The 10880-nt window shown below is 44.1% G+C and overlaps 1 protein-coding gene and 1 long non-coding RNA gene across 2 annotated transcripts; one reads left to right on the plus strand and one right to left on the minus strand.

The window, feature by feature from the left end:
- On the plus strand, positions 1-5748 carry Mpz (myelin protein zero). The gene is made up of 6 exons (XM_070000212.1): positions 1-131; positions 3173-3339; positions 3565-3778; positions 4002-4137; positions 4299-4359; positions 4502-5748. The coding sequence occupies exons 1-6, from the start codon at positions 65-67 to the stop codon at positions 4601-4603; spliced, it is 747 nt and encodes a 248-aa protein (XP_069856313.1). The 5' UTR covers positions 1-64; the 3' UTR covers positions 4604-5748.
- A 1573-nt stretch (positions 5749-7321) lies between these two features.
- On the minus strand, positions 7322-10880 carry LOC138812111 (uncharacterized). The gene is made up of 2 exons (XR_011367551.1): positions 10791-10880; positions 7322-7506 (listed from the first exon to the last, which is right to left on the minus strand). It is a non-coding gene; the product is annotated as an uncharacterized lncRNA (long non-coding RNA).

The following is a 10880-nucleotide window of genomic DNA, read 5'->3' on the forward strand; positions in this document are numbered from 1 at the left end:
TCAGTCCTTGTCCCCCACTCTCTTCACCCCGCAGACGCTCCAGGCCATAGCCCCTTCCCCAGCTATGGCTCCTGGGGCTCCCTCATCCAGCTCCAGCCCTATTCTGGCTGTGCTACTCTTATCTTCTTTGGGTAAGTGGAACCCCTACAGTCTGGGAGTCCTGCAACTTAGGTGGTCTTTCAACACCTTCCCATTGCCTTCATTGCCCTCTTCACTGCAGAGAGCCAGCAAACAAGGGTCCGAAGGTGATATATTTACAGGGGAGGGCGGGGAATCTTTTTAGAGTGGGTGAGAGAAGGTATTCCAGGAAGGGAGATGGTAAAAGAGATCATGGATAACTTTTGTGAGTGGGCATGGCTGTACTTAGGTTAAAACTAGTCAGATGTTCCCAAAGCTGTGCTGAGGGCCTGGTAGGAAACAATGTTAGAGTGTGTGTGGGAAGGAGCAGAATGAAAGAGTGGGGTCTGATCCCCATTTTACCCCTAGTAGTACATGAGATATCCAACCTTACTTTTCCAGAAGGGAAATGCTAAAGAGAGGTCTAAAGAGAGAGCTGAAGATTTAGGTCTCAGCTCCTCAGATTCTTTGTTTTGTGGTGTCTTCGTTTCTCTCTGCGGCTCCTCATCTGGTACAGAGCTGAATCCTAGGATTTTGTTGAGTGAGCAAGGGAAGGTCAAAGTAGTGTTAATGGTGGATCCTTCACTTCTCCAAATTGCCCTGATGCCTAACATAATAAATGACAGCAGCAAGCTGGACTGAGGGGTGAGGAGTAGCAGAAAAAGGAATAGGAGGAAGGGCCAAGGTTCTCTGCTGTCAGTTCCTTGAGTTGTAAGCCCAGAACCTAGACTCATCCCAGTCTATGCTATTCTAATCCCCTAAAAATATGTTAAATTAGTGAGTTGGAAAAAGTTATAGCAAAGGAAATGAGGAGAAGAAAATGTGAAGTATAAGGGGAGGGAGTGGTTTCTGTCCTGCTCTTAGAGCCTTTGAGCAGAGCTGAGAAGGACAATGGTTGATATTATAACAAAAGGAATAGAAGTTAGATCCAATAAATAACCTCTCTTTTATATTGGTCATTCCCAAGACTTATGTAAGTTGAAAGTTGCAGGAGTGAGTAAATGATACTGCATGCTGAGGTGGGAGAGAACAATGAAGGTAAGGGTTGGGGATGGCATGAATCCTCAACATTGGTTAGACAATAGGACTTTGTTTGTCTCCTCCTTTAGAACAAAAGAGTCTACAGTTACCCCAATTGAGGACCAACCCACACACATAGTCTCCCTGGAATGGCCTTCCATGTGTGGGTGGGTCTTGGGGGTGCCACTGGAGCAGAATGGCTAGCAGGAGTGTGAATGGTTGAACCACAGAGCTTCATATGCACTGGCATCTGAGATCTGCATTTAGGGTCTTGCTCTCCATCAGCTTTGCTGAGAGAGCTGGAAGGTCCTTTTCTTTCTGGCTCCAGAGGAAGCCAAGTAGTATGGCAACCAGGAATTCATCAGTGAAGACAGCTGTGTCAGAGAATAACTTTCTTCATCTTTATTATTTTTTTGCAAGAAATTTTAGTTTGCTATTCTGTGAAATACAGCATACATAGCTGCTAAAAATTGTTGACTGGGCACCAATGGCTCACACCTGTAATCCTAACTACCCAGGAGGCTTAGATCTGAGGATCAAGGTTCAGACTCAGCCTGGGCAATCAATGAATGAGTCTTTTATCTCTAATTAACCAGAAAAAAAAAATCTGGGCCAGGTGCCAATGGCTCAGATCTGTAATCTTAGCTACTCAAGAGGCTGAGATCTGAGGATCACAGTTCAAAGCCAGCCTGGGCAGAAAAATCTGTGAGAAGCTTATCTCCAATGAATGACTAGAAAATCAGAAGTGGCAATGCGGCTCAAAGTGGTAGAACACTAGCTTTGAGTGAAAAAGCTCATAGATAGCACCCAGCCCCTGAGTTCAAGCCCCATAACTAACAAAAATAAATAAATAAAGATTTAAAAATCCAGAGCTGGTGGTATGGGTCAAGTGGTAGAGCAGCAACCATGATCAAAAAAGCCAAGCAAGGTGGGGAAAATACAGTTCTAACATTCAATGCATATTCTATGATATTAGGAAAATTGAAGAGAAGGGTTGGGAGAGATGGAGGAGAATGATGAAGAGGGGTAATGCTGATCAAAATGCCTGGTATTTTGTTGAATGGTAACTCCTTTGTCCAAATATTTACAGATTATATATATATATATATATATATATATATATATATATATATATATATATATATATATTTACAGGCCAAGTGAGAGCTTAAGGCTCTCTTGATGTCTATGCAGATCTCACCGAGATCCATATATTCTTTTTTTTTTTATTGTAAAGATACTATACAGAGGGTTACAGTTACATGAGTGAGGTAATGAGTACACTTCCTCTTGAACATTGTTACCCCCTCCGTTGTTTTCCCTCTACCATCCCTTCCCTCCCTACCTTCCCCAAGGTTCTTTTTTTTTTTTTTTTGATTGTGCAGATCCATATATTTTTAAACTAAAAAAGTGGGGTATAATGCAATATATTAAAAAAAACTATAAAAGTATTTAAATAAAGTTGTATCTTGAGTTTGAGTTTGATACATAAGGAGAACATACACATTAAACTGCTAACATTTGGGGTAGATTCAAAGAAACTTTATCATATTGCTTTAATAATTTCTGAGAAGAATGCAATAAATATTAAATATATAATTTGTCAAATTTAAGGCCTGCATCTAAAGGATAGCTTACAAGATAGATACTAGCTGAGCATGGTGGTGCATGACTGCAATTCCAGCACTTCTGAACATGGCTTAGGAGGAAGTGAGTTTGAGGCCCACCTGAGCTACATAGTTGAACCCTGTCTCAAAAGAGTTAGAGTTTGACTCAGTGGAAAGTGAGACTTGTAGACACCCATTTTCTGGAAGTTCTGTAAGTTTATTTCCTCTTCAGACTTGCTCAGAGCTTGAAGATATGCAGCATTTATACTAGCCAATTCAGTTGATTCAGAAATCCAGACCTCAAAACATACTGTTTCTTTGCTATGACCTCAGACTTGTGACTCAGCCCTTGTCTACATATTGGTCTCACATCCTCTATATTTCTTACTGGGCTATATGTCTATCTGATTTCTTCTCTGTGCTTTCAGTGCTGTCCCCAACCCAGGCCATTGTGGTTTACACGGACAGGGAGGTCCATGGTGCTGTGGGCTCCCGGGTGACCCTGCATTGCTCCTTCTGGTCCAGTGAATGGGTCTCAGATGACATCTCTTTCACTTGGCGCTACCAGCCTGAAGGGGGCCGAGATGCCATTTCAGTGAGTGCCTTGTGGGGAGGGCTTTTGGGGTTGGATAATAAAAAAGTGTGCTTTAAAGAACAAAGAGAGAGAAATCCTGCTGAGGTAAAATTTGTTATGCGATGTAAGTCCAACACTGGCAAGGTAAGTGGTGACCTTTGTCACATGGCACTACCCTTCCCAAACCAGGATCCTTTTACCCCGAAGCACTGTTCACAGTAGAGTCCTTCCCTTCATTTTCCCTAGATCTTCCACTATGCCAAGGGACAACCCTACATCGATGAGGTGGGGGCTTTCAAAGAGCGCATCCAGTGGGTAGGAGACCCTCGCTGGAAGGATGGCTCCATTGTCATACACAACCTAGACTACAGTGACAACGGCACCTTCACTTGCGATGTCAAAAACCCACCAGACATAGTGGGCAAGACCTCTCAGGTCACACTCTATGTCTTTGAAAAAGGTATGGAAAGGGAAAGGCACAGGGAGCCTGGGAGGCACTTCCAGGAGAGGGTTAGGAAGTACTGATAGTCTGGGGGAAGACACAAAAGTCTCAGCCTAATGATGGTCAGGTTCTGGAAAGATGAACATTAAGTATCCTTGGCAAGGGATGGCTAGGAATGGAACAAGGAACCACCAACAGAACTCCCTGCCCTTTCCCCAACTTCTTTTCCCCTCTTTCCTAGTGCCAATTAGGTACGGGGTGATTTTGGGTTCCGTGATTGGAGGTGTCTTCGGGGTGGTGCTGTTGTTGCTGCTGCTCTTCTACCTGGTTCGATACTGCTGGCTCCGGAGGCAGGCGACCTTGCAAAGGCGGCTCAGGTAAGGGGAGGAGCCTGGCTCGCCGCCGCAGTTCAGGATGCCCCCACGTGGGCGGAGACTACTTCTGGGAAGGGAGGGCCAAAGGGAAGACGGGGAAGACGCACCCAGCTGGGCTTGGGGTTCCTGTGAGGCCGAATCCACGGCACCCCCTTTTCCTGCAGTGCCATGGAGAAGGGGAAATTGCACAAGTCTTCCAAGGACTCGTCGAAGCGCGGGCGTCAGGTTAGCGGGGATTGGGGGGTCCTGGATAAAGCTGGGGAGGAGAATCCCCGGGAGCCTCCCCGGCAGCCATGAGGGGCGGGATCAGCAAAGTCCAGCCTCTACGGCTGTGACTGGCCGCTGATGCACGCACCTCTTCCCCCAGACGCCAGTGCTGTATGCCATGCTGGACCACAGCAGAAGCACCAAAGCTGCCAGTGAGAAGAAGTCTAAGGGGCTGGGGGAGTCTCGCAAAGATAAGAAATAGCGGTTAGCGGGCCGGGCAGGGGGTCGGGGGTCAGGGGCTGAGTCCGCCAAAGGAGCTCAAGTGGTGGTCATCGAGATGGAGCTTCGAAAGGATGAGCAGAGCGCGGAGCTTCGGCCCGCTGTCAAATCCCCCAGCAGAACCAGCCTCAAGAACGCCCTCAAGAACATGATGGGCCTGGACTCGGACAAGTGATCGCCACCCCCCAGGCCCCACCCGAGCAGGGGGACCTAGGCTCCTCTCATCCCCCAGTCTAGGTGCTTTCCTCCCTTGCTCCCCAGCCCTGCCCTGCCCTCACCTTCCTTTGAGATGTAAGTTTCGTTCCAAAATTCATTCCTACCAATTGTACTCTCACACCTTATCCCTGGTTTTCTGGGAGCCCATGGACTAATCCTACCCCTTCCCTGCCCCAAGGGCTGCGTGTTTGGTGCCTGTCCCTCAGGCACTGAGAAGAAAGGGACCTTGAAAGCCCCTGCCCCAACTCCAAGCCACCTGGTTTTCTCATCCTATGTACTTCAGCTTGACCACCATGGATCTTGATTTTTCCTTCTCTGTCCCTCCCTTTCCTCTATCCGGTGGCCCAGCTCTATATCCTCTCCTCTGACTAACATACAGATCAGTCTGTCCTTCAGGGTTTAGTTAGGTTATTGATTTTTTTTATTTTTAATCCATTCTTTTTTGTTGTTGTTGTTGGTTTGGTTACCTGTGCCGGTGCTCCCTGCCCTTTACTCCCATGACTGAGGACCAATGACGTCATGTAGCTTTTGCAGGTCCCCACTCCCATTAAGTCCTAAATGGAGATCCAGCCAGCTCAAACAGAGGGGTCCCTGATCCTCAGACCTCATTATAGGCTTGATGCCCCTTGACCACTTTGGAACACTGTTCTGGAAATCAAGGTCTTGGAGAAAGAGTGACTAACAGAGAGAGAGAAGGAGAAAGAGAGAGATAATTGATTCTCACAAGTCAGGGGCAGAAGAGGGAACAAATTAATACTAAGAAATGGCTTTAACAAGGAGAAAGGGGAGGAGGGTAGAAAATAGGGGGGAAAAGAAGAGGCTGTACTTTCAGCCACAGGAGATTCTTAGGATTTTTCTACATTCTGTATATTGCTTCTCAAGTCTCCACATGTCGTTAAATGTTTAATAAACACTGACATTTCCAAAAGCCACTGCCTCATCTTGTATTTCCTAGTTCTCCCCAGAATATTCCTCACCTCTTCTCCCAACCCCAGCCTCCCATGCTTCCTTCTTATGAACTGGTTTCAGTTATTGAACTTGGTTCTCATGGTGGGGGGGAAAATCTCTGACATAGGCTTACAAGACATGTTTATATATTCAACAAATACTCAGTGAGTTGTACTATATGCTAACCTGTCAGCCTCTGCTTTTACATAGTGAAAAACACAGAATTCCCCTTTACCAAGATCTGAATTCTAAAACCTCTCAACTACTTATGAGGAGAGTTGCTAGACTTTGATATGCTTGTTTATACATTTGTAAACAACTAAGCTCAGGATACCTTACCCTGTCCATATTTTTTGTGAGAATCAAGTGAGATCTGTATATAGAAACCTTTTGAAGTTATAAAAGTTGATATACCATTAAAATATTAAGGGCCAGTCCCTTAAAGATGTTTCTAGCTCTTGCCTAAGTGTATACAGTTAATATACTAGCATAAATCTCATTCATCTCTCTACCTGCACATACAGTTTTGTTGATACATTGTTCTAGATGTATGATTAACCAAAAAAAATGAAAGGGAGATTAATAAAATGATTAGCAATGACAAACACAATAAAAAGAAAATAATGCCAACTTATCACAGTCCTCATTTCTGATTGGTCAAGAGCCATAATTGACATTTATGTTAGTCTACCACTTTTTTTTTTTTGTCAGTTGTGAATTCTGGTCCTGGGCCCTGTCCCTCAGCTCTTCAGCTCAAGGTTAGCGCTTTACCACTTGAATTACAGCATCACTTCCGGTTTTCTGGTGATTTATTAGAGATAAGAGTCTCACCTCTTTGAACCTCGATCCTCAGATCTCAGCCTCCTGAGTAGCTAGGATTACAAGTGTGAGCCACCAGCGCCTGGTATCCTACCCACTTTTATTTCTCCACTTACAGCCAGAACAGCGAACAAGGTTTTTTGTTTATTTGTACTGGTAACTGAGGCTTGAATTCAAGGCCTCATACTCTCATTTGTCTTTTTCTGAACCACTTTTACTACTTGAGCCACATCTCCAGTTCCATTCTTTTTTAGTAGTTAATTGAAGATAAAAGTCTCATGGACTTTTCTGCCTGGGCTGGCTTGAACCAGGGATCCTCAGCTCTCAGCCTCCTGAGTAGCTAGGATTATAGGCTTGAGCCATCAGAGCCCAGCATAGTCAAGGTTCTTTACCTGATGAAATAATCCAAGTGTCTATTTCTGACTCAAGGTCTGAGTTACCTGCTGTTATTTGGTTGCACTATTTTCCCCTTTATGTTTAGGGACTGAAGTACTAAGTAGCACCTCCAGAGACGCTCCTGGGTTTTAGAACTAGATTTCCTCACTGGTACTGTGCAGCACCAACAGTTTCTCCTAGATATTCAGGATCAATCACACCAGTCAGTGAACAGTGCCTTTCCCCACCTCTTAGCAATAATCACACCTAGAATCAACCTCACTGGCTATACTGCCACTGCACAAAGTTGGTTTTGTGGGGGAAAGGATGGGCAGTACTAGAGTTTGGATTCAGAGCCTCTTGCTTGCTAGGCACACTACTATCTCCTTTTATTCCTCTTTGTTCAGTAGCACATAGATGTCCAAATGGCCAGGTTGCAGTCCCATTTTCCAAGCCAATGAAACCATTCTTGTGTTTTCCAATGGAAGAAATCTCCCTTTGGGGTCCAAGTCCTCCAAAGCAGCAGATCTGGTTGATGGGAAACAAAAATTCTATTAGTGACACTACCAGTGGCTTCCTATAATCCTAGCTACTCAATAGGCTAAGGATCAAAGTTCAAAGCCAGCCTAGGCAGGCAAGTCTATGTGATTCTTATATCCAATTAACCAGCAAAAAGCCAGAAGTAGAGGTATGGTTCAAGTGGTAGAGTGCCAGCCTTGGGCAGAAGAGCTAAGGGGCAGAGTTCAGGCTCTGAGTTCAAGCCCCCAGTATCAGCACACACGCACACACACACACACACACACACACACATGCACACGCGCACACACACACACACATGCACACGCGCACACACACACACAATCTGTGAGTGATAATTATAACAGTGAAAGAATCATTCCTGAATCCATTTTGACTATGTGGAAAACAACATTCTATATAACAGCCTCTCATTCAAAGCATATACTGCTTTTTTTTTTTTTTTTTTTTTTGCCAGTCCTACTGGATTTGAAATCAGAGCCTGGCACTGTTCTTGAGAAAAAGCCACTTCTGACTTTTTCTGTTTATGTGGTACTGAGGAATCGAGCCCAGGGCTTCTTGCATGCTAGGCAAGCACTCTACTGCTAATCCACATTTCTGCCCTCTGTATATTGCATCTTATAAGACAGATCCTCATTCTTCCTGGGTATTATCTTTCAACTGTTGTTTTGAGTCTTCAGGAAGCCAATCCAAGTTTTAAATGAGCATCTTCTTACCAAGAGCTGGGGAATATGCTGAGATTACTTTAATTCCATGAGCATGAGCCTAGCAACGTATTTCTTTGCTGTTAATTAAGTTCTTTGATTAGACAGAAGTTATGGGAAATGGCACAGCTATGGAGGAGACATTTTATGAATCCTAACTGACTATCTAGTAGTTTAGTTCTGTTTGCCTTATAATTTGGACACCATCACAACATCATCACAATTTAGGCACTATCCCTTTATCCAACAAAGGCCTTTCCTTAGGCTGGGATTAGAAGATGGATTTCAATATTGTGCATTTGCCTAACATACTTAAGGCTCTGTATTTTATCCCTAGCATGGGAGGGAAAAACACTCTTTCTGTTCTAAGTTAGACTCCCAGCTGAGCCCCCACTATCTTGCAGTAGCTTCTTGACTGTCCAGTGCCCAATCTATTGGCAAAGATTTCTACCCCAGCAGTGAGGTTCACAGACTCTTTATAGAATAGGACTGAAAGCAAAAGGCAGATAGGGTCCCTGAATATTCAAGCAATTGCTGGGCTTTCTTTTTCCTTCTTTTCAGTTTTTTGAGACAGGATCTCCTTTTTTTTGGGGGGGGGCCGGGTTGTGGGGCCTGAACTCTGGGCCTGGGCGCTGTCCCTCAGCTCTTCAGCTCAAGGCTAGTGCCCTACCACTTGAGCCATAGCGCCACGTCCGGCTTTTTTCTTTTTGCTTATGTGGTGCTGAGAAATCAAACCCAGGGTCTCATGCATGCAAGGCAAGCGCTCTACCACTGAGCCACCTTCCCAGCCCAGGATCTCCTTATATAATCCAGACTAGTCTTAAACTGGCAATCTTCCTGACTCTACTTTCTGTGTGTATGGCTTTCTAAACATTTAGAGGAATAGGTACCATTGTACTCTTGTCAGACCTGCTTCCCTTTTTATTATCCTGAAATGAAATTCATAGGTAATAGAACATAGATACATGCATTTACTTTCAAAAAAGTAAATGTGATACTCTGTATTGTAGTTGCAATAAGATTAATTTATAATAAAAGTGTAAGTATTTTAATATACAATGTTTAAGCATGACTGTACTTGAACCATAATGTAGAAGTCAGAGCCTTAGAGTTATACATAGAATTACTTTGATTTCAACAGCAGCAAAGGCAAACTGAGAGTGATATAAGTATCAGCAACTCAAATACTATGAGCAACACTGTTATTGTTGACAAGAATTTCTGAAACAGTGAACAATTTTTAGTAAATTTCTGAACAAATTATAATTTCAATCTATACCTTAGTAGCATTTCTGGGAAACTCAATCTAAATGATGCAAAAATTCCTTTGCTGGGGGGGAGGGATGGGAAGGGATGGGAAGGGGAAACAAAGGAGGAGGCAACAATGCTTGATAAGAAATGTACTCATGGGCTGGGAAGGTGGCTCAGTGGTAGAGCAAGGCAAGCGCCTTGCATGCTCGAGGCCCTGGGTTTGATTCCTCAGCACCACATAAGCAAAAAAAGAAAAAAGCCGGAAGTGGCGCTCTGGCTTAAGTGGTAGAGCGCTAGCCTTGAGCTGTAGAGCTGAGGGACAGTGCCCAGGCCCAGAGTTCAGGCCCCACGACTGGACCCCCCCCCCCAAAAAAAAGAAATGTACTCATTATCTTGCCCATGTAATTGTAACCCCTCGTATGGTATTTTCACAATAAAAAATAAGAAAAAAACTACTTTGCATTTCCATGTAAGAGGGAGCTGGTTCTAGGTTCTCTCAGATAATAACAGGTGTGTGTGTGTGTGTGTGTGTGTGTGTGTGTGTGTGTGTGTGTGTGTGTGTGTGTACTTGAACTCACTGTCTTTTAGCTTTTTTGCTCAAGGTTGCTGCTCTACCACTTGAGCCACTGCTCCACTTCCATCCTTTTTGCTGGTTAATTGGACTTTCTATCCAAGTTGCCTTTGAACCACAATCCTTTGATCTCATCCTGAGTAGTTAGGATTACAAGCAAGAACCACTGACACCCAGCTAATAATAGATTTTCAAGTACATTAATATCCGTCATGAAGTATGTGGCATAATTCTTTTCACTGTTCTGGTCATTCCAGTATTGTTTAGTATCCTTGACTCTTGAACACTAACTCCCAGAAACCTCCAGCACTATACACAAAACAGTCGAACAACCAAAAATATATCCTATAGATTCCCCAAACAACCCCTAGAGGGCAGTACATCCTCCTGTTGAGAACTGATTCAGGGGAGTAAATGAGGCCTGGGTTCTCTCAAGAATTAGAAATGGAATAAGCTTCATTTCAGGATACCATACCTTTCCCTGTCATCCTCTGTACTTTGGACACTTCTTTCTGCATGCATATTAGCCATACCTTCCAAGTTCTAAGCCCCATTACTCTAAGCATTTCACTTCAAGCCATTTTAAATTTCAGATTTCCTGGCCATATGTTCCCTCAAGCAATAGGGAAGGCAACTGGATAAGATCCGGGCATTTATACAGTCAGGAGGAGCCTAATAAAGCAGTCAGAGAGTAGTAAAGACCAGATGTGGTTCCTTCCCTGGAAGGATGTAAAAGGTCTAGATCTTACCTGTTTGGGATATGAGGATCCAAGCAGAAAATTGTGAGCTCAGCTTAGGGAAACTGCTCTCTTTGTCCTCTAAGCTAGGTTGGACAACAT

Source organism: Dipodomys merriami, unplaced genomic scaffold, assembly GCF_024711535.1.
Source record: "Dipodomys merriami isolate MVZ:Mamm:240054 unplaced genomic scaffold, mDipMer1.0.p SCAF_56, whole genome shotgun sequence".
NCBI lineage: Eukaryota > Metazoa > Chordata > Mammalia > Rodentia > Heteromyidae > Dipodomys > Dipodomys merriami.

What these genes read in the sequence shown, in the direction of transcription:
- Mpz (XM_070000212.1), top strand. Translation starts at nt 65, where the DNA reads ATGGCTCCTGGGGCTCCCTCATCCAGCTCCAGCCCTATTCTGGCTGTG. An exon ending in GCTACTCTTATCTTCTTTGG is followed by an intron (nt 132 to 3,172) that starts GTAAGTGGAACC and finishes CTGTGCTTTCAG; the next exon opens with TGCTGTCCCCAACCCAGGCC. An exon ending in ACTCTATGTCTTTGAAAAAG is followed by an intron (nt 3,779 to 4,001) that starts GTATGGAAAGGG and finishes CCTCTTTCCTAG; the next exon opens with TGCCAATTAGGTACGGGGTG.